Consider the following 24,394-nt stretch of genomic DNA (forward strand, 5'->3'; position numbering starts at 1 on the left):
TTGCCTTCTGCTCAGTCTTTTCCATTTTGGAAAAACTCAATAAAACCAAGTATCACAATTTTAGAATTGTAATTACCATTTACTTCTGCATCTCATCTTTCTGAAGTTTGTGTAGTGACTAAAACATCCTCATTTTTGGAAGTTTAGCAAAATGAGGGAAGCATAGAACAGAAAATTTTCATGCTGAGAAGTACAAGTCCCTCTCTTGAGAGAAAAATCTTTTTTTAGGCACATCTCAGATGTGAAATAATGAGACTGATTTTCTCGTATAACTATACACTGCCCCTTAAGGCTTTCCAAAAGAGGCATCCTAAAAAACATTTGAAAGGTGAGAACTTAGATGGAATAAGAGTGTAGAGTCACAAGGTGAAAAGATGTCTGAGTACGCTGAAGGAGAAGATGCAATTGCCTGTCGTAGCCTGTTGAAACAATCTCAGTGCTTGATAGTCAGCCTTTAGTGCATCAGAATTTCCAATAGAACCTAAATAGATGAATGGGTAGATAGACAGATAGATGCCTTCCTAGGCCTCATCCCATTCTTTACTGAATCACAGTCTGGAATTAGTGTTTAGGTGGATATATTTTGAACAGTTATATCAGAGATTTTCTGACAGAAAAAGTTGAGGACCATTGCTTTACTTCTCATATGCATCTCATATACTCTGAGGTATTTACTTGGTTTTTTGGTACTTGCTATGCTTTTTTTATTGTTTATTTTTTAAATCTATTTATTTATTTGGCTGCATCGGGCCTTAGTTGCAGCAGGTGGGATCTTTTGTTGTGTTGCGTGGACTCTAGTTGTGGCCCGTGGGCTCTCTGGTTGTGGGATGGGTCAGTCAGTGTGTCACGGAGGCTTAGTTGCTCTGTTCCAAGGCATGCGGGATCTTAGTTCTGGATCAGGAATCGAACCCACATCAGCCTGTATTGCAAGGTGGATTCTTAACCACTGGACGACCAGTGAAGTCCTCATACTGCTTTTTAAATAGGAGAACATACTTGCCTCTGAAAAGAGGCATTCATATTTATCTTACGGAAACAAAAAGATGTTCTTATTTCCTTCAATCCAAAAAGAGTTCTTTTCTGTTGTTGCTCCTTCAAACCATCTGTACTTTTCCTGTATACCATTTGTCACACTGTACAACATAATACTTTTATCAACCTCTCACTAGAGTGGAAACTCCATAAAGGAAAAGATCAAGTCTCTTTTGCTCAACATTACTTCAATGACTAACCTATAACAGTCAGTCAGGAACGAATGAATCAGAAATAAACATGCAAGGATCGTAGGCCATGATTTAATAAAAGTAGGCCTGAACTTGCCTTAATGATTCTGAAATGCAATGCTATATATAGCAGCAAATATTCATTGAGTTGTTATGTAGAGCATTAAACAGTCAAGTAAGGGAGACCCCAATCCCAGCTGTCCCATTTGCTAGAACAGACCTTAAGCTGGTTGCAGAATCTCTTCTGTTGCTTCATTTTAAGAAGAGGTGGTTGATCTGGAGGATCTCTGAAGTCCTTTCTGTCTCTGAAAATTCTAAGTGCCTGGTGTTATACCAGACATAACAGATGACAGCAAAAGAAGCTTTCTCAAGGGCTTGTTTTAGGTTGCTTAAATGTATATTTCACTGATTAATAGATGACTTACTAAATTTCAGGTGAGTTCCTAAGTCTAGAACCCCCATGTCCAAGGACAGGAATAAACATAATAACATTAAGTATTTCAGTAGGAATGGCGTTCTCTTTGTGAAGTTAGCCTTCCCTACTCTGGCAGAAAGGGATATTTTTGCAGCTGTGAAATGGGCAACTTGTCCTACATGGCAGAGTGTTTTGTTGTGCTGACTGACTAGGAAAAAGAAAAGTTAGAAGAGTGTGAAAAGAGAAGAAAAATTAATGACTCTGGAATTTTTTTAACAGTTTAAAAATCCTCTTCATTTTCACCCAGCACTTAGAACAAGAGAAACACGAACTAAGAAGACGATTTGAGAACCGAGAAGGCGAGTGGGAAGGGCGTGTGTCTGAGCTGGAGAGTGATGTGAAGCAGCTTCAGGATGAGTTGGAGAGGCAGCAGGTTCATCTACGGGAAGCAGATCGAGAGAAAACACGGGCCGTCCAGGAGTTATCAGAACAGAACCAAAGGTTATTGGACCAACTCAGCAGGGTGAGTCACGAGTTAAGAACTTATGGTATTAGAAAAAAAGAATTTATGGTATAAAATACTAAAAGTTGAAACAGAGCTTCTGTTTAATGTCATCATATATATGGTAAGAGTAGTTCTCATTTTTGTTGCCTTTGGTATTGATACCAGTAAATCAGGTATTTTTCACCTCTTAAGAATTTCGACTGGGATGAACTAGGTGCCAGGAGCAAAGACCCTTGCTTGTCACCAACCAACTGTGAGCTTTTGGCAATCATTTAACTTGGGAGTCTTCTCATTTTTAAAATCTAAGAGTTTGCTTAATGATTTGATGTTCCTTATAGCTCTACAAGTCTGTGATTCTTTTACCTAGAGAAAGTCTGTCACTGGTAAAATTACGTTAATGCATTTAGTTCAGATATTAAATGGTGCCATCTTTAAAAAAAAAATAAATTTACCGTTTTTCTTTTCTTTTTTTAAAAATTAATTAATTAATTTATGTTTGGCTTCCCTGGGTCTTGGTTGCTGTGCTTGGACGTCCTTGGTTTCAGCGAGCAGGGGCTACGCTCCAGCTGCAGTGTGCAGGGTTCTCTTGTGGAGCGCGGGCTCTAGGTGCACAGGCTCCAGTAGTTTCGACCCATGGGCTCAGGAGTCATGACATTGGGGCTTAGTTGCTCCATGGCATGTGTGATCTTCTGGACCAGGGATTGAACCCGTGTACTCTGAATTGGCAGGTGGATTCTTAACCACCGAAGCACCAGGGAGGTCCAAATGGTGCCGTCTTTAAACTGAAAAGCTTAGGGAAAATTTCTAGAGCAAATGATTTTCAGTGTGAATGTACATTTCTTATTATTTAAATATGAAAAGAGGTATGTGTAGCCGTATATATAAAATGTGTTCTCTTTATTTCTACATTAAGTAGAAGTTCTTTATTTGTACCTTTATAGTGTGGTGTCATAGAAGTATTGATTAACCAAAGTCAAGAGAATGCAAAGAAGGAGTATGAGAGCTGAGTAGGTGGAAATCTAACTTAAATACGAGCACACCTTTTAACAAATGCAGGAATGTTGTTAATGCCCTGGTCTCTAAAGCCACTTACTTTTGAAAATTAAGAGCTGGATTTACTTTTGTACCTCGTGCCTTCTTATGTATTGAAAATAAAACAAGTTCAGTTACTCGTTTTAGAGGAAAAAAGAACTTCTACTCTGATCACACCCCTAAGCACAGATGCCCTTAGGAGAGCACTGCCCTTGTCTGCATGCTTAGTGTTTGGTGCTTAGGTCTCTGGGAAAGGCTCAGCTAGAGCAGCACGTGAAGTTATTTCACTAGGTTGTGTCTTAGTTGCTTCTCATGGGGACCTTGTGCTGTGCTTAGTCGCTCAGTCGTGTCCAGCTCTTCGAAACCCCGTGGACTGTAGTCCACCAGGCTCCTCTGTCCATGGGGATTCTGCAGACAAGAATACTGGAAGGTTGCCATGCCCTCCTCCAGGGGCATGGGGACCCTGAGACTGGTCTAAACCTCGTGCCTCACCAGGAAGTACAAAGTAAATGCTACCACTAGAGAAAGGGAGAGGAAGGAGGAGAGGATGGAACCAAGGGCGCCGGGGGCCAGAGGGGGCAGGGGAGAGACCGAAGGGGAGATGCCAAAAGCTTGGGAAAGAGCTAGTCACAGGAGCTCTCAGAATGTATGTAAAGATGAGAATTCAGGTGGTGGTGGAGCTGCCTGCAGGTTTCTCGCTAGGGAATCAGACTGCCATTTGATTGGCTGGAACGGAGGGGCTGGACAGTTCTTCCGGAAGTCATTACAGGGCCAGCTCAGGAGCCTTTCAGAGTCAGTTCTAAAACCTTTTTCAGCAACTGGGAAGGGAATCTCTATCCTTTTGAGATTATATAGCTTTTTGAGACTTCATCTATCATTCATGAGAAAATTTTTTAAATTATTGATTTATGGCTGTGCTGAGTCTTCATTGCCGCATGGGCTTTCTCTAGTTGTGGCGAGCAGGGGCTACTCTCCAGTTGCAGTGCTCGGGCTTCTCATTGCGGTGGCTTGTCTTGTTGCGGGGCATGGGCTCTAGGGCGTGCAGACTGTAGTTGTTATGGCGTGAGGACTTGGTTGCTCTGCAGCATGTGTGATCTTAGTTCTTGGGCCAGGAATTGAACCAGTGTTCCCAGCATTGGCCAGGACCCCTGGACAACCAGGGAAGTCCTTTCATTAAAGATTGACCAGGTCAGCCTGGCCAGATTGATTGATTTGTTCAAAAACATTTAATACTTATTCTGAATTAATGTTTCTTACGGAGACTTACGAAAGGAATACAACAAACCAGAACAATTTAAGAGGAAATTATTTATTGGGAGCTGAGTTCATGTTACAAAGTGACATGAACAGAAGCCGCCTCAACTCTGCTTTTTGATCTGGTGAAAGATAGGTGGTGGGAGAAAGCAAGTTTTAACATAACATAGGGAGAGCCCTCAACTTAGAATTCAGACACGTGTTGAATCTTGACTCTGCTTCTTTACTGGGTGACCTTGTTTATGACTCCCTCTCCTTATCTTTGAAATGGGGGTAAAAAGTTGTACCTAATGCAAGTGCTGTTGAAATCGAAATGAAATAATGTGTTTATGTTAAGCAGAATATGAAGTTAAAGAATTTGTTTCAGTGCTGATGGTTATTTTACTAAGGTAGTATTTTTATAGTTGAGATTCCTGTGCCTGATTTTTCTGTAGACAATTCTGATAAGTGGTTCCCAGAAGAATATGGGAGGATAACATTTCCACTAGATCTAGATTCTTGTTATCTTCTCTGGCCTTGAATGTAGGCCCTTGATGAGTTTTGTGGCTTTTCTCCTTTCTCTCTTTAAGCAGGCCAAGCCCCTTGGGTTTCCATCAGCAGCCAGTTTAGATTGCATTTTATTATCATTTTATTAACTGAGTATTCAGAAACTAGAGGAGTGGAGTACTTGAAGTGAATTAAGATTCTCTTAGGACAAGTTAACAACCAGCAAAAGTAGTAGAAGGCCATGCTTTTCTTACAGAGTGAATAATGTGTTTTTATAAGCATGAAATGTATGATATCTAAAATGTGTTGATATTTCCGTGATGCTTTTGTCCAGAGTATTTTTTTATTGAAGTATAGTTGATTTATTTGTCCAAAGTATTTTTAAATGTATTTCCTTTGCTGCCATGGCCTCCATGGTTTTTGTTTTTTTTTTTATGTTTGTTTGTTGAGATAGGATTCATATACCATAATATTTGCTTTTTAACAGTGTACAGTTTCACCATCACCACTATCCAATTATAGAACATCTCATACCTCTCAAAGGAAGCCTGTGCCCATTAGCAGTCATTCCTCATTCCTAACCCCCATCCCACACACTGACACCTGAAAACCATTAATCTACTTTTTATCTCGATGGGTTTGTCTGTTCTAGACATTTCATGTAAATAGAATCATACATATGTGACCTTCTGTGGCTGACTTCTTTCCCTTAGTATAATGTTTTCAAGGTACACCCACATTGTAGTGTATATCAAAACCTCATTTTTATGGCTGAAGAATATTCCATTGCATGGATACAACACATTTTGTTTATTGATTCATTAATAAATGGACATTTGGGTTGTTACCACTTTTTAGCTTTTATAAATAAGGCTGCCATAAACATTCATATTCAGGTGTTTGTATTTCAGCTCTAAAATAGAATGCTATAATATATATCTCATAAGCTTTCGGATCCACGTTATGATGATGGAAGGGATGGGAATTGTCCTAATTTTATAGCTGAGAAAAACTGGAGGGACCAAAAGATATGTGGCTTACTTAAGGCTCTTCCAGTACAAGACTGATGAGGGTTCCTTTGCCTCAGTTTCAAATGTCTAAGGTAGCAATCAAGGTCACAGGCTTTGGAGCCCAGACAGCCCTGGGACCAGACACCAACTATGTTATGTACTAGCTGGGTGAGTATGGGAAAGTTTTCCTACTTTTTAAAATCTTACTTTCATTCTCTGTATAATGGAAACAATAGTATTATTACTATTATCTGATGTTGTTATGAGGATGGAATGAGGTAATGTATGTAAACTCTAACTATGATGTCTAGCATATAGCGAGTGCTCAATAAATGGTAACCATCATATCCTCATCATGAAGATGAGATTTCTGCATCTAGTCCAATGTTGATTCTCTAATTTGAGAGGATGGAAGAATCTGAAGTGTCCCCAGCACTTATCAGCATGTTAAAACTGTTTTGTCTAGTAGTCAAATCTCTTTTCAAAAATATTTGTGTAAAATTGACCCTCCTGGGAGTTGAGTTAGGTTTATCCTATAGCACTTAGTATTGACATTGCTGCATATATCCTGAGGATACCTTTGTTGTTGTTCAGTCACTAAGTCATGTCTGATTCTTTGTGACCCTTTCATGGACTGTAGTCCACCAGGCTCCTCTGTCATGGGATTTCCCATGACAAGAATGGGAAGAGTTCTGGAGTGGGTTGCCATTCCTTCTCCAGGGGATCTTCCCAATCCAGAGATTGAACCTGTCTCCTGCATTGCAGGTGGATTCTTTACCACTGAGCCACCTGGGAAGCCTTTGTTTCTTCTTTGTAGAAATGTCTAGTTAGGTCTGCTCCCCATTTTTCAGTTGGGTTGTTTTTTTGTCGTTGAGTTGTATAAGCTATTTGTATATTTTGGAAATTAAGCCCCTGTTGGTCACATCATTTGCAAATATTTTTCCCCATTCTGTAGGCTGTCTTTTCATTTTGTTTATGGTATGTTTCCATTGCTGTGCAAGTTTGTTTGTTTTTATTTCTGTTGCCTTGGGAGACTGACCTAAGAAAACATTGGTACAATTTATGTGAGAGAATGTTTTGCCTATGATCTCTTATAGGAGTTTTATGATGTCATGTCTTATGTTTAGGTCTTTATTTTTGTGTATGTTGAGAGGATATGTTGTAACTTCAGTGATTTACCAGCAAGTGGCCAGCTTTCCCAACACCACTTGCTGAAGAGACTGTTTTTTTCCATTCTATATTCTTGACTTGTTTGTCGAAGATTAATTGACCGTAGGTACGTGGGTTTATTTCTGGGCTGTACCACATCTTCTTTATCCATTCATCTGTTGATGGATATTTAAGCTGCTTCCATGTCTTGGCTATTGTGAATAAGGCTGCTGTGAACATAGAGGTGTGTTATCCTTTTGAATTAAACAGTTTTGTCCGGATATATGTCCAGGACTGAGATTGGTAATTCTAGTTTTAGGGAACTTCCACAGTGTTTTCCTTAGCAGCTGCACCAGTTTACATTCCCACCAGTGGTGTCGAAGGTTCCCTTTTCTCCACACCTTCTCCAGCCTAAGAATGAATGGAAAGCAGGCTGATGTGACCATGGTGCCATTGGCTTAGGAAGATGAGGTCAAAGGGGAGTAGTCAGTGGCCAGATGATGTAGGCCCTTTCCTGCCATGATACAGATTTGGGGTTTTATTCAATGTGCTGCGAAGCCAGTGATCTGCTTTTGGCAGAGGAGCATCAAGACCTGATCGATAACTGTTTTAAAAGTTTACTCTAGCTACCATGGGAGAATGGATTATAGGGGCCAGCAGTGGAAGCCTAGAGGTCAGGGAAGAAGCCACTCTCCAGTGGAGAGTTGATGGTCACTTTGGTTATAGAGGTGATGAGAAGGGTTAGATGGGGTGTATGTTTTGAAGGTAGAACCAACCAAGAGTTTTGAATGGAATGGATGGATGTGAGAAAGGGAGTTAAGAAAAGAATCATAAAAAATTACTCCTGGATTTTCATCTTGGGCTCCCTAGGGAATGGTGGCATCATTAACTTGAGAGACCAAAGGCTAGAGGAGAGGTTGGAATATAAAATCGAATAATTACTGTTGGATGAAGTTTGAGCTACCCTTAATATCCATGTTGGTTTCATATAAGTAGAACAGTGAGAATTCTGTTGTATTGAGGTGAAATATTGCGTTAAATTTCCCACAGTCATCTGAGCACTCTCAGGGCCTGAGGCTCTGTTTTATAGTGCCTTCTGTTGATTGTTCCCAAGAATTTATTCAGAGTGACTGAAGCTGTATTCAGATGAGTTCTCATTCCGTCTAGCCCTGACTTCTACCCTCCATGACCCCCCTCTTCTCGTTTGTCCCCCACACTCTCAGCCGCTAGGAGAACTGCTCTTCTGAGTTGGTGTCTGTGGAATGACGTGAGTAGGAGGAAGTTGGTGCAAACAGGTGCTTTGTCTGTCTGCTGCCTGTTCTAAGCTGTATTCCTCAGTCTGCCTCTAATGTCTTATCCACACACAAAGAAGGTAGGATGCACAGTAGCTGGAGCTAATCTTCCTGAAAAGACTAATTTTCCCCTGAAGAGCAAACAGATCCCTGTTCTTTAAACAGCTCATTTGGGATTAGCAGCTCTGCATCCGTGTATTTTTTGAAGCAAATTTCTCCCAGGTTTCTTTCTCAGGGTTAAAGGCTTTAAAATCGTGACTGTTGTGGCTCTGCCTGGTGACACACAACCATCCTTGTTTCTAGAACACTTTACAGTGAGCAACAGCTGCTCATCAAAAGTAGTTTTAATTATTGACTGGGCTTTTGGGAGCAGGGGCCTGTATTTTACTTGTCTTCTCCTTAAAGTCTGTTTCATTTACCGGTTTTGTGTTGTAGAAAAAAAGACATGGCAGTTTTTAGTCAGCTTATCCTTGAAAGAAGTTTGGAAGACAAGATTATTTTCCAACCAGACAACAGTAAATTCAGACTTCCAAAAGGACACATATGGGACCTTCTGAGATCTCATTACCACTCTGTGATGAAACGGATAGCAGTTATTCTTTGTTTGACAGATAAGAAACTGATCATCAGAAAGTCAGTGAATTGCTGAAGGCTTTAAAGTGGTTATGGATTAACTAGTGATGTTAAGATTGGTTTTTGTACCTTTTCTAGGAGAGGTGGTCAATCAGAAACAAAAACCTCCTCACGTGTATTTCCATCTCGCTGGCTTGTTTTGTTGTTGTTGATATTTGCTGCATGTTGTTTTGGATGCCCCTTAACTTCAGAGTCACTGAGTAAAATGCATCCAGAGGTTTAGGGTCCACTTTCAGCAGCTTGTATTTGTTTTATCAAGGAGGTACTATGAAGATTGAGAAGGATTTGTTAAGAGGCTCACTTCAGCTAGAAGAGAAAAGGGGTTTTTGCCTATAGGAGCTCTCTGTGAAGACAGCATTTTCAGCTTTTTCCAGATTGGTACTGTTGCTAATTAGTAGGTTAAACACATTAAGGTGATAATTGCTTGTTCGTTCAGCATATGGGTGTTTTTATGGGTAGATTTGTATCTTGATTATTTGAGACTGATCTTAATTATTTATCCAGAGAGAACCGTGCCTGATTCAGGAATCTTAGGTTGGTTCTGTTAGTTACAACTATATCGTGTTTTGATTCTCTTTTTCAAAAGAGGAGAGCCAGAGGTTCTGACACGTTAAGTCTAAGTTTGGGGGGTTGCCAGGCCCAAGATTTAGATGAATCACTGTGGGAGTAGGTTTTCTTAATGCTGCTAGATTTGACTTAGTACATTGGTAGTCAGGTTTGTTTTTTTTTTTAACCTGGGTTCCCTTAGTCTCTGTAGACAGATTAGTGTGCTGTGTTGGAGTGATGGAAACAGAATTAAATGAGCTGCCCCTGCCTGATGTGAGGTGAGGCCTCTAAGTTTTATACCTGGCAAATGATTGCAAGTGATAGTAAGGTTGGCCTTTACTGGCAGAGAAAACAAAAAATGGCCACAAACTATGCACTCTGTTGTTACCTATGCTGGCTGGCCCGCAGGTCTGGTCCCTAAATACTGTTGCCTTGAAAAATAATGTATCTGTATTCAGTGAGTAAACATAATCATTAATATAATAATCGTAATCATAATCATCAGCAGAAAAGCTGATAATGTTTTAACTGTGACAGCGTCTTCTCCATTGTTCTTCATTGGTGTCCAGGACAGTGATCCAGTATTCTCATATAATTTTTAGAACTGAAAAAGAACTTCCAGCCTAGCTGGACTAGACTAGAAAATGTTTGTAAAATGTCTTTTTGGAGCTTCCACAAATTTGACTGTTTTTAAAATTTTGTCACGCTCTGAAGAGTCATTACCAGAATACACATATCATGTGCCCTCTTAAGATGAGCGCCACGTTAAATGAATGAAAGGCCGGTGGTGTCTCAGGCTGTGCCGCCAGCTCACCTTGGCTTTGTGCCCTCTCCGGTAACTCAGTAGTATGACACTGTTGTAAGATGAACTGCGTAGAAACTGGTCGCATTTGTAACTACTTCAGTGCTTTAAAATCAAAGCTGAATCCACAATTACATTGATACGGAGTAAAGCTAGTACTATCATCCTTATCCTCCAATTTCAATTTTTTTAAAGACCTAGGTATTTTTAATGATCTTCTAAATCTTAGTTAAATTTATAAAATATTTAATATTAATAAAAGGTTACCCTTATCTGTATCTGTTTATCGAGGCTTCTTATAAGATTATATATGGGAAAGCATATGGAGAGGGAAAACCCACCCCCACCACCACACTCATAACTTGGACAGCCATTGGTTTAGATCAGTGGTTCTCAAACTGATCAGAGGAGCCATAGGTTTCCAAGAGGTACCTCAGAATAGTTTGAAGGAAGGAAGAGCTGAAAGGGACATTTTGCTGGTGGATTCCTGTCCCCTCCCCCATTTCCATTTCAACCTGAGCAGTTTTATGTTTCATGTATTAAAGTTCTGCTTAATATTTTATTTGTAAAAAATATTTTTTCGCCTGTATATTATAACATGATTTGTAAATCACTAATCCATTAGTGAGTAGTTAAGCTGAGCAGGATGGCAGACTGCTGTAAGTGTGCCATGTATACCATTTTGTTCCAAATAGAGAAGCTGCTGGTCTTTTTGTACTCAGGCAATATATCTGATAATCACAGATTTGAATAAATTCCTTTGAAGCTATAACCTGGAATAGAATTTCCAAAGAAAAAGGATGTGTTTTTCAAATTGCCCTAGGGTAGTACGGTGATTTAGTCTCTAAGTCGTGTTGGACTCTTGGGACCCCATGGACTGTAGCCTGCCAGGCTCTTCTGTCCATGGAATTCTCCAGGCAAGTATACTGGAGTGGGTTGCCATTTCCTTCTCCAGAGGATCTTCCCAACTGGGGGATCAAACACAGGTCTTCTTCATTGCAGGCAGATTCTTTACTGACTGAGCTACAACATACATTCATTTTTATATTAAGTAGAGTAACATTAACTGTTACAACAGATTAACCCTAAGATCCCAGTGGTTTTTGTTTTTCATTCTCATAAAATCCAAATGATGTTCCTCTTTAGACATGAAGGAAAAGAAAAATGGAATTCTCCTTTAATGGAAAGGGTTGGCATGGAAAACAGAAGACCTCAGTTCTAGCCCATGCTCTGTCACTAACTTTCTGAGCTTAAAAAAAATTTCACTCTGGGTCTCAGACTGTGACTGTAAAATGAGGGAATTGAACTAGATGTTTCTTCCACTCTCTAAATGTCCATGTATATAGATACTTATGTGATCTCTATTGAAAAGAAAATGCTTAAGAGAAACATTCTCACATTTATGTGGTATATGGGGAATCTGGGAGCTTTGTAATGTTGCCTTCTTTACATATAGAACACATCCATCCTTCTCTGAGACCAGGGATGGTTTCTCCTCTCAACAAAATTCATTGCCTCTGTATAATGAGAGATAGAGGTTGAAATGATTGGTGCCACTACAAAATGTATTTTCCATTCTAGTCATGACGTGTAAGGTACTTTCCATGCACACAACTGATACTATAGGCAGTGAGGAGGTGTTTACATGCTTTTCCTGTTTAAAATTAAGCAGCATGGTGCAAGTGGCTTTTTTTAAAAAAAAAGCCTGACATTCCCAGTTCTCTACAGATAAGTCCGCCTTTCCACACTGCCCTAGTATTATTAGTTGCATTCAGTGTTGCATGTTTATCATTTGCTGAACTGGAAGAATTCCCCCTACACACACCTCTCGTCATCAGTTGCTAGGTTACAGCTTTTTACATGGTCCCAGTCTGGTGATGTTTCTATGGATACCAGTCATTCTTTCCACTATGACATTGCTGTGGTCAGGCTCAGAGTGCAAGGAAGATGTAACCATGATGTCACAGGTGTTTTAGCATATGGCCTTCCCTCTAGATTGATGATAAGACTTAAGTAATAGATGTCAATTTCATGTTTTCTAATATTATATAAATTAAGGAAACGAGGTATTAACTGAATTTTGGATATACCTCATCACTTCAGATCTTTATTCCATAATTATTTCACAGAAATAAAACTAACAAAGTTATAAACTGTTCACAGAAGACCTTCTGTTCTCTGTACATCCAACTCATGCTCCACACAGTCAGCCTCTTCCCTCCTGAAGGGAGGGCTGCCGACAGAGGATAAACATTAACTTGTCCTCAAAGGTTAGGGGCACTGACCTGTGATGCTCTTTCTCAGACTCAGTTTATTTAAATGATAAAGCCTGAGGTCTATATTTTCTTGCCATTTAATCTCACAATGATGATGTTTGTTTTCCTGCTAGGCTTTAGACAATATGAGGGCAAGGACTGTGTCTTGAACTGATTTTTATCCCAATGCTTGGTATAGTGCCCCACACATGGCCACAATCCTGTAAAGGTTTATTGAGCTGAAGACTGAAAGCACAGGTAATTACCACTTTGACTTCAGATTTCTAGAATAAAGTTTGAAGATGGTGAGAATTTCTTCGTACTAAAATTTTGAAGGCCAGGCTTAACCCGTTACTTAGCTTCTACCGTATGACTCTTTCATCTTACACTTGAGGAAACAATTAGGGCCTTAAGAGGATGTGACTCACCTAAGGTCACAGAGCAAGAAAAGCTGTGGTTTATGCAAATGTGTGTTATAAAAAGTCTGTAAAACACAGAGTTTAAACTCTGTGCAGTAAAATTAATTCTCTTTACTTAAGCAGTAGTGTTTTCTTTTATGTAGTCTGTATACAGACAGATTATTGAAAAGGAACTTCAGTGTTTAATAGGAACTCTACAAAAAGCATACCAGTTTTTATTTAGAATCGATTCAAAGCCTTGCAGTCTATTTAAATATTTGACTTATTCTTCAAAAACCAGATTGAAGTCGAACATAGCATAGGATTGAGGCCAGTTTTTCAAAATTAACATCCTATTTAAAAACTGGCAGAAATGAATTAAAAAGTCATTCCTTGCATGCACTTCCTTAAAGTGAAAGGAATTTATTTGCCAAATAGAATCCTTTGGGGTAAAACAAAGTGAATGAAAAATGTGTCTTCTGAAACACAGACTGCCAAAGATGTTAGTAATGGACTCTTAACTGCCAGTGGGAGAGACAGACAGATCCCAAGAGCATTGGAAAAAATGACAAAGCAGAAGCTCTCAAGAGATGAATTGTAATTCAGCATGAACCTCCCCTCCTTCCTGGGATCAAAGAATCTGCCCCCTCCTTTCTATACAGCCACATCCTTTGTTGAACTTTAGGCAATAATCACACCTTTATCTTGCATTTATGCTCTGCCCCTTCATTTTTTCCTTTTGTCAGATTACCTTCTTCCATGGAAGTTCTGAACAACTCATTGCCTTCTGGGGACTCCCCTTTGCCAACTAGATAAAGTTGAGGCTCCTTGGCATGGCATTTGGGCCCTGTACCATCTGGACCTACACGTTTCCAGCCTCATCTCCCATTCCCTCTCTATGCCCTGTGCTTCGACCGGACTAGTGTGTTTCCTGAGAATGCCCTGTGCTTTCCCTCCTCACTCTCTCCTCCTGTTGCCACCTGTTGGAATTTCCCCAGGCCTTAAGGCCAAACTGAGTTACTGCTTCCTTCATGAGGCCTTTGCTGTTCCTTCCCCACCTGTGTTAATCTCTCCTGACCACCAAGAGCACTTTAGTACTTTTCTTCTGTCACTTAGGTTTTGTCGTCTGTTCCGGTTAATTCATGTCCTTAATTCCATTGAGTCGAGGGCTGTGTACTCAGGGCATCTTCTGCAGGAGGCTGAGCACCTTGATGAAATAGAATGAGTATAAGATGACATTCACAAGTCAAATAGGCATACACTACTTAGTTCTGTGGTTCTAGTGTATAGTAAATATAACTGTTACTAAAAATTTTTACCCAGAGAATTTCTGTTTTACTTCGTTTATGCACCCTCACTCTTGCTGAATTCCTTCACTATTGTCTATATAGCTGGTTCCCAGTCTTTCAGTATGACGTCCCTCCTCTTTTACAACTCTAATCCAGTGACCTTCTACAATATTTTTGAATGACCTTTTTGAGATATAGGGCTTCCCTGATAGCTCAGTTGGTAAAGAATTCGCCTGCAGTGCTGGAGACCCTGGTTTGATTCCTGGGTCAGAAAGATTCGCTGGAGAAGGGAGAGGCTGCCCACTCCAGTATTCTTGGGCTTCCCTAGTGGCTCAGTGGTAAAGAATCCGCCTACAATGCAGGAGACCTGGGTTCTGATCCCTGGGTTAGGAAGATACCATGGAGAAGGGAAAAGCTACCCACTCCAGTATTCTGGCCTGGAGAATTTCATGGACTGTATAGTCCCTGGGGTCACAAATAGTTGGACACGACTGAGTGACTTTCACTTTCGTTGAGGTATAATTTACAGTATAAAATTCACTCATTGTAAGTGTAAAATTCAGTTATTTTTAGCAGATTTACAGAATTGTGCCACCATCACTGTGATCCAGTTTTAGAACATGTCTATACCCCTGCCCCCGCAAAAGTTCTCTCCTGACCTTTTGCAGTCGGTTACCACCCCCACTCCCATTTCCACCCTCAGCCCCAGGCAAACACTAATCTGCTTTTGATCTGTATTGATTACCTTTCCTGGATATTTTGTATAAATAGAATCAGACAGCAGGTAGTTTTTGTGTCTGGCTCTTTAGCATAATGTCTGTGAGGTTCACTAACATTGTAGCACATATTAATAGTTCCTTTTTATTGCTGAATAGTATTCAATTGTATGATTATACTATATTTTGTTTATTGGCTCATCCGTTGATAGATCTTTGTATTGTTTCTAGTTTTCAACTATTATGACTAGTGCTGCTTTGATCATGAATTGATTCATGTACAAGTCTGTGTGGACATTTGTTTCATTTCTCTTGAGTGGAATTGCTATCTTGATATATCTCTGTGTAACTTTTTAAGTAACTGCCAAACTGCTTTTCAAAGAGGCGTGTGTAATTTTATATTCCCACAAGCAGTGCCTGAGAGTTCCAGTTTCAACACAGGAGGACCCCTTCTTAATATTTTTTAAAATCGTATGCTCTCACGTGATAGTAGAGGTTATTTTAGTATCTGCAGGTCGATAAAAAGAGTAAAAATGACACAGAATTAGTGATACTTCTAGAAGGATATGTATATTCTCTTATCACAACAGCATTTAATGACATGATGTATTTTGTCTGTAGGCAGTGCTTTGTGTGCACTAGAATAGCAATTCAGTGCCCCCAGGATCACAGTTGGGTGTTCCTGGTCCAGATGACTTGTTTAGTAATAAATGTAAGCTATCTTTTTTATCCATCTTCTGTAAAATAGAGACCTATTTCATAAAGTTGTTTAGAAACTAAAACATTTGGTTCATAATAGGTACTCAATTAGTGACAGCTGTTACTGCTGGGGATAGTGTGACTTGAAGAGCATAGGCTTTGGAGCCTTACAGGTGAGAATTCTAACTTTGCTGAACCAGGCTAGAGAAATAGCAGATTCTCCTTTAGTGAAAGTGCCTTTGAATGGAGACAGTGTAAATTCTTAGAAACACTGCTTTTCATGCTTATTCCTTGCTGACTTCAAAATGCTGTTTGTTGTCTATCCATTTCGTTTGGTCTCCTCTTTTTTGGATTGGAACCTTCTCCCCCCTACCCTCCATTTATCAAAGTCGCTTAGTGAATGCTATTCTTGTATTCTAAAGCTAATTCTCATCCCTGATTGCATATAAGTATCACCCAGGCAGCTTTTGCACTGAATTCTGATTCTTGGGTCTCACCCCCCAGAGATTCTTATTTAGCTGCTCTGGGATGTGACCTGCACATCACGAGATTTTTTTAATCAGGTGATTATAATGTGTAACCAGGGATGAGAATTACTATTTCTGATATGAAACTAGGATTGGTAACAGCTGTTCTTGCCTACTTGAGTATCAGCAGCCAGTGTTACGAGTTTCTTAATTCCTTCATCAGTAAAGGCATTAAGCAGAATGGAGTCTCTGGGATACCCTGTTAGAATGACACAAAGCCGCTGGAGGAACCTCTCAGATAAGCACTTTCTTCCACCTCAGTGGTACAGTCAGTGCCTGGAAGGTTGTGTGGAATGAAAGCAAACACTAAGCCCTGCTGCAGTTAGGGCATGTTTCGTCCATCATCACCCCTTCTAGGAGACGGCGTGGCGAGGCGAGGCGGGCTCAGGTTTTGGTACTAGGTGAGTCTGGGTTTACTTTGTTTCTGTTGGTTGCTAGCTGTGTTGACTGAGATTCAGGGTTTGAAACCGCACATTTTTCTCATGTGGACAAAAAGTAGGGATTATTAAAAACACGACCAGAATCATACTATATACCTTACGAGATTGTTAGGATTGTTGCTGCTGCTGCTAAGTCACTTCAGTCATGTCTGACTCTCTGCGACCCCATGGACGGCAGCCCACCAGGCTCCCCCGTTCCTGGGATTCTCCAGGCAAGAACACTGGAGTGGGTTGCCATTTCCTACTAGCTCTTCTCATGCTTCCTGGCTTATTAAAGAGCAGTTGTATGTGTTGATACAACTCACACTAAAGACTGTCTTTGACTTATTTGTATCTCTGTGCCAATAACAGTGCCCTTAAAGCTCAGAAGTCTGTAAAATTTGATGATGATATAGAAAACAAAATTTGGTTTTATAAATCAATCTGTTTTCGCAGTTAAACAATTAGGAGAGATGTGGCATTCTAAAATTAGTGCTCAGCAAATAAATGTTGCTACACATTACTTTAATGGCAATATCCCTTCATTTTTGCTTAATGTGATTCATGGTCAGAGCCATGCAATGTCATATAACGCAGGGACAGCAATAGTAGCGCTTCAGTATTTAGCAGGAGGTGGCTTTAACAGTTACAGCAGGCTGAGGTGAGCAAGAGAATGGGTATGAGGACAGCTGTGAAGAGGAATCAGGCAAGGAGTTAGTATCAGAAAAATCAGACACGAGGACAGATAGATAAGCATAAATCAGAAGATACAAGACACGTGAAGTTCATCATGTATTTTTTTTTTCCAATCTCTGTCTGCAGAAGAACCTAAATTAATCAAATGCTAGTAGTAATGAGTACCCCTAACGCACAGATTTTACTTCCTATATCCTTCCCCACTAGAAGGAACCAGGGCTCCTTGGAGAAAAAGAGAAATTCCAAGTCTGCAGTAGGAACTCAACAGGGTAAGCCTGAGAAATCATTTTGTGCTAGAAACAAGAAAGCTTTGCAAAACCTAATGGAATAATTATATGTGTACTTCAGTTTAGATCAAACAAGCTAATGGAGTTGTGTCAAAGGACACCGAAGGCAGTTTGAAAGGACTCACACTGGCTGAAGTTGTGACAGCTGGAGCATCGGGGAGAATAGTGGCTGCAGTTGATTTATTCACATGAATATGTAAAAATCCATGAGTCCTCAGAAAAGAGACCCTTCCCCCATCCCACAATTGACCATCTTAAAAATTACTCTAATATCAGCTGCTTACTCTAAATACTGATTGAATTGACCATTTTTCTAGTAGCAGCTATTTTAAGGTAACTGAATAACTCTAGGTAAAGAGGGTATGCTCTTTTTTTATGTAAGAATGCCAGCTAGTATTTGGAGAAGTAATGGTATAATTAGAGAATCACCATTTCAACTCCTAATAAAATATCTGATTCAGGCAAAAACCATCTACATATGATAAAAATTATTAGGTGAAAGGTAGATGGAGAACTGGAAATATCACCCCACAGATTATTTGGTTATTTCAAGGGGAAAAACACAGCTTTACAACAGAGGGATTACATTTTTAAAGGATTGTTAGAACAAGACAGAAATAAACCAGGAAGCAAAAAAGAGTATATGACAGAAGTAGTAAGTGGCCCACAAAGCCTAAACTATTTCCTGTCTGGACCTTTAAGGAAAATTTGCCAACCCTATTTTAGAGGAACAAGTTAATTGATTTTATAAGGAAGCAATTAGACAAATCCAAACTGATTAACTTTGCCGTATACCTGAAATGAACACAGCACTGTAAATCAACTATACCCAAAAATTAAAGATAAAAAATAGGGACTTCCCTGGTGGTCCAGTGGCTAAGACTCTGCACTCCCAATGCAGAGGGCCCGGGTTTGATCCCTCGTCAGGGAACTAGATCCCATATCCTGCAACTAAAGATTGAAGAACCCACATGCCCAGCACAGCCAAATAAATAAATACCTAAAAAATAAATTAAGTTAAAAAAAACCAAAATAGCATGAGAAAAAAAAAAACAAAAAAAGGTTAAAAGAGACTTGAGGTTTATTCCTAGGTGTTTTGTTGTTGTTGTTGCAGTAGTAAATGTTTTCTTAATTTCTCTTTCTGATCTTTTTTTTTTTTTTTTTACTGTATAGCAATGCAAGACATTTCTGTGCATTAATTTTGTATCCTGTGACTTTACTAAATTCATTGATTAGCTCTAGTAGTTCTCTGGTGGCATCTTTAGAATTTCTATGTACAGTGTCATGTCATCTACAAACAGTGACAACTTTACTTCTCTTCCAATTTGAATTCCTTATATTTCCATACTGTCCTCCAGAGTGAGGCACCAATTTACATTCCCACCAAGAGTGCAGGAGGGTTCCCTTTCCTGTACATCCTCTCCAGCATTTATTGTTTGTGAGTTTCTGATGATGACCTTTCTGACCAGTGTAAGGTGATACCTCCGGTACTACCTTGTACTACCTCATTGTAGTTTTGATTTGCATTTATTTGATAATTAGCGATGTTGAGCTTCTTTTCATGCGCTTTTTGGCTGTCTGTATGTCTTCTTTGGAGAAATGTCTATTTGGATCTTCTGCCCATTTTTTTATTGGGTTGTTAGGTTTTTAAACTTAGATTTGCATGAGCTGTTTGTATGTTTTGGAGATTAATCCCTTGTCACTCTCTTCACTTGCGAATAATACCCTCCAGGTTCATTGATGTTGTTGCAAATGGGGAGATTTCATTCTTTTTTATGACTGAGTAGTATTGCTGTGTGCACGCATGCACGTGTGTATCTATCACATCTTCTTTATCTGTTAGTCTTTTGATGGACAGAATGGTACTTGCCAGCACCAGTGTCCACAGAGTAGAACAAGCTCCCAAAACGGCTGCCACCAGTGTCTGTCCCCAGTGTGAGCTCCAGTTGCCCCCTGCCTCTTGGGGGACTCTACAAGTTCAGCAGGTGCATCTGACTCAGGCTCCTTTCAAATTGCTGCATCTGCCTTGGGTCCTTTAGCAGGTGGGATTCTGTGTGCACCCTTTAAGACTGGAGCCTCTATTTCCCACAGCCCTCTGGGTCCCCTAAAAGTAAACCCCACTGGCCTTCAAAGCCAAACATCCTGAGGACTTATCTTCCTGGCACAGGACCCCCGGGCTGGAGAGCCTGATGTGGGGCTCAGACCCCTCGCTCTTGGGGAGAACCTCTGAAACTGTAGTTACTCTCCCGTTTGTGGGTCACCCACTCGACCGTTTGGATCTTAACTATATTTCCACTCTGCCCCTCCTACTCACCTTCTTGTGGTTCCTTCTTACCTTTAGCTGTGAAAGGTCTTTTCTGGAAGGTTCAGGTCTTTTTCTCATTAGTAAGTTCTCTCTGAATAGTTGTAATTTTAGTGTGCTTATAAAAGGAGGTGAGCTCAGGTCTTACTCCTCTGTCATCTTAGGAATTCTTCCTGGCCATTGACAGTTTTTTTCCTAAAGATTTATTTGTTTTTGTGGCTGTGCTGCTGTGTGCAGGCTTCTTGTGGCTTCTCTTGTTGCAGAGGATGGGCACGTGGGCTCAGTAGGTGTGGAGTCTTCCTGGACCAGGGATTGAACCCATGTTCCCTGCATTGGCAGGCAGATTCTTAACCACTGGACCAGGGAATCCCTCTGGCCACTGGCAGTTCTTATTTAACTTATTTTTTAATTATTACAAAAGCAGTGCATGTATCCTGAAGAAAATTAGAAAATAGAGACAAGCGGAATAATGAAAAAATAAAAACATCACATGTCCACCTTCCAGAGATCACCATTGTAACAGCTTAGTGTAAATCTTTAGGAACCTTTTCCTAGGTATATGTAAATTCATCTATACTTTTTTAAACCAAATCATATGCTGCATGTATTGTTTTGTAACCTGCTTTTTAAATTAATGACCTATGCCTTTTTACTGCAGTAACTTTTCATTATCTTAACTTCAAGCTCATATTCAGATTTTCCCAATTAATCTCCAAAGATGTTCTTTTACTCTTGGTTTGCAAATCAGGATCCCACCCAGGACCATGCATTATGTTTGTTCTAATATGTCTGGTCCCTTAAGTGTTATTCTAGTGCAATTCCTCTTTTTCACTGACATATTGAAGAAACTGGGCCAGTTGTCCTATAGAAAATTTTAGCCTCTGAATGTGTCTGGTTGCTTCCTCATAATGACATTTAAATCATTCTTCTATTCCCTGGCATATCCTACTAACTGGAGGTTATGTATTACAGCTTGCTGGATTCAAATCAAACATTTTTTACTAGATGTGCACTTTAGGATGATAATGTGAGATCCCCTGTTATTCAGTTGTGTTGTCTCACTTTTGACAAGACACGTAATCTGTGGAGTTTTCAGGCATTGACTTTTTCTTTATTAAACTTTTTATTTGTATGGAGTATAGCTGATTAACAATGTTGTGAAAGTTTCAGGTAGATAGCAGAGGGACTCAACCATACATATACATGTATCCATTCTCCCCCAAACTCCCCTCCCATCCAGCCTGCCTCATAACATTGAGCAGAGTTCCTTGTGCTATATAGTAGGACCTTGTTGGTTATCCATTTTGAATATAGCCATGTGTACATGTCCATCCCAAACTCCCTAACTATCCCTTCCCCCCATCCTGACCCTTGGCAACCATAAGTTTGTTCTCTAAGTCTGTGAGTCTGTTCCTGTTTTGTAAATAAGTTCGTTTGTATCATGACTTTTTAGATTCTGTGTGTAAGGGATGTCATACATTGTTTCTGCTTCTCTGTCTGACTTCACTCAGTATGACAGTCTCTAGGTCTATTCATGTTGCTGCAGATGACATTATTTCATTCTTTTTAATGTATGTGTAATATTCCATTGTATATATGTATCACATCTTCTTTATTTCTCTGCTGATGGACATTTAGGTTGCTTCCATGTCTTGGCTATTATAAACAGTCAGGCATTGACTTTTAAAAGATTCTGCTTTCCACACCACCAAATACTGTTTCTCATCCTTTGTGGTCACTGAGCATTTTGACAAAAATAGCATATCACCAACTAAATTTTCACATGTTTCCTGTGGTTTCCTGTGGCCATACAGTTTTGGTTCATATAACCTAGTGTTCTGATGTTGGAAAATGAACCAGTATTACTTTTAGGCTAACATAAATTGTATTTTATCTCTAAAAATGAGATTAGGAAGACTTTAAACATAATGAATAAAATTGCCTGACAAACCAAGAATTGTCTTTTAATGAGTACAGGTTTGGAAACATGCGAAATACAATCAAGGCATAAAGTTATGGTACTAGAGTTAACTAAACACAGAGGGGTTTGAGAGCTGCAGCCTCGTGGTGGGTCTCCTTCCCTGGAGTGGGAGTGCTAGGCTGGAACAGAAGTTTCTGGTTCTGGGCAGTTGATCCCTAGAGACACCACAACATGTGACTCTAGTTGGCATATAAGGACATCCATGAAACTCCCAAACTAGAATTTGGCTTCACATGCCAATTTCTTTGAAAGGATTCAGGGGTCAGCAAACTATTTATTATCTCATGATTGCTGGTGATCAGGAGTCAGCCTGGCTTCACTGAGTCCCATGCTCTAGGTCTTATAAGCCCCAGCATAAGCAGACCCCACCCTCTGTACAGAGCAGCCACTCCCCAGACTTTTGTGGTGATCGTTCCTTACCTTTGCTTTCTTGTGAGTTTTACTTGCTAAGTGTGAATCCATAAATAATCCTGTTTTGTTTTGCCTGTTTTGGGATTTTACACCAATGGAATCATACAGCATGAATTATTTTGTGTGTAACTTCTTTTGCTTAACATTTTGCTTTTAGAGTTCATCTGTGTTGATACACGTATGTTAGGTAATTCACTTGCTTTGGTGTATTGTATTCCGCTGTGTGAATATATAACATACCTATTGTTCTGGTTAATGGTTGTTTATGGGTTTTAGCTGTTAACAAATAATGCTGTTATAAGCAATCTTGGATATCCATTCTGGTGGACAGAAACACGTATTCCTATAGGATATACCCATAGGGAATTGCTAGGTACATAAAGCTTTGATGGCTTCTCTGATTATTCTTGAAGATAGATTCCTAGAAGTAAAATTAGTGGATCAGAAAGTGTAACCATGGAAGGTGATTTCAGGACTTTTATAAATTTACTAGCCTTTATTCTAGTTTAATTCTATAGTATAAACTAGCTACACTTTGTTCAGTTGGCAGCAAACTATAGAATCAGGAATACAACCAGTTCCTTGTATTGTGAGCATCAGACTTGTTTTTTCCCTCAAGTTAATCTGGTAATGTATTTTTCATTTTTCTTCTTTCTAATTTATCCCCACTCCCCCAATCTCTGCTTCCCCTTTGGTAACCATAAATTTGTTCTCTATGTCTGTGAGTCCATTTCTGTTTTATAAATAAATAAGTTCATTTGAACTATTTAGATTCTGCATAGAAGTGATATCATGTAATATTTGTCATTCTCCGACTTTCTTCACTTAGTATGATAATCTCTAGGTCCATCTAGAAGTGTACTTCTGTCATGCTTCCTGATACCCATTCTGTGAGTCTATGTAGTAATTATGGCTGATTGGAAGGAAACTTAGAACTGTTGAATATTATTGTATAGAAGTCGTAATTTGTCCATGATCAAATGTATACATACATTGATTCAGTATGCTTTTTTGGAGGATTCACTTTCCAGAACTTAAGTTCTATCAATTGAATGTTTTAATGTATGTGCTTCTCTGTTGCTGCTTTCGCTTTAGCAAATGTGAAATGTGTTTGTTCATTTACCTGTTTCATGTCCTTCCTTGAATGTAGCTGCATCCTAATCAGTGCCGTTCTTGCCTTTCCTGTGAAGGATGTTTAGTAACTGTGTTGGAATAGTATCGGATTACGACGTTATTTGGAATTACTGCCATTTTGGATTTTTGCTTTTCCTTCATATGTTAGGTGTGTTAGTGATTATGATCATTTTCATTTTTATAGCACTTTCTCCTCCATCTGGGATCTCTCAGGTGACAGGTTATTTGGATTGTTTTCGGTTTGGAATAATTATTCTGATATTTAAATAAGCCTCTGTCAGAATGGGCCCTAATTTTCATTTCTATATTTTTAAGCTTCCCTGCTCTGAAGAATTTTCAGGCTTATTAGACTGCAGTTAGTTAATCATCTCCATCATTCCATCCCAGATAGACATGGAAGATGACAGAAAAGAAACAGAAACAAGTTTAAATAGAATAGTGCTTAGCTGTGAGATAGCACCTTATACCTGAAAGCTTTAGCAAACATTAACTCATCAGTTTTCCAACATGTTGGAGAAGTGGGAAATGGGTTTTTATTATGTATTTAGTGGCTGAGAAAGTGAGATATGCTTTTGATCAGAAGTGGACACTCACTTGGAACAACTTCCTTTGTTTAAAATCATAGACATTTTTTGTAGCCAACTTCCCATAATAAATTTCTGTTTTTCTTAATCTGAAGTTTTTGAAAGAGGCTCATCCTCTGACCTTCTGTTTTTCTCAGAAGGAGACAACTGAGTCAACTTTAAAGCTTATGGGTTCCATTTTCATGAAGCCAGCACCCTCGGCAGTTTCCAGAAGCAGTAAGCTCCTCCTGCTCTCTCACCATCTTGGAGAAACAAGAAAATAGACCAGATGCCAACTCAGAACACAAAGTAACATCTCATTGTCCCTGAAGGACAGTTTGGCCGTGGGCAGAGTTAATGTCCCTGTGCT

General features: G+C 39.5%; 1 protein-coding gene across 3 annotated transcripts in view; it reads left to right on the forward strand.

Annotated features, from left to right (window-relative positions):
- The window catches only part of BICDL1 (BICD family like cargo adaptor 1), an 80,236-nt gene that overhangs the window by 4,296 nt on the left and 51,546 nt on the right, over positions 1 to 24,394 (forward strand). For all 3 annotated transcript variants that reach the window (XR_011561292.1, XM_019977669.2, XM_070770170.1), the window contains exon 2: positions 1,946 to 2,161. Coding sequence is in view for 2 of the 3 variants with exons in the window: in XM_019977669.2 (XP_019833228.2) it covers positions 1,946 to 2,161 (216 nt within the window). In the remaining variant the exon portion in view is untranslated. The remainder of the gene's footprint in view (positions 1 to 1,945; positions 2,162 to 24,394) is intronic.

Source organism: Bos indicus, chromosome 17 (genome assembly GCF_029378745.1).
Source record: "Bos indicus isolate NIAB-ARS_2022 breed Sahiwal x Tharparkar chromosome 17, NIAB-ARS_B.indTharparkar_mat_pri_1.0, whole genome shotgun sequence".
NCBI classification, from domain to species: domain Eukaryota; kingdom Metazoa; phylum Chordata; class Mammalia; order Artiodactyla; family Bovidae; genus Bos; species Bos indicus.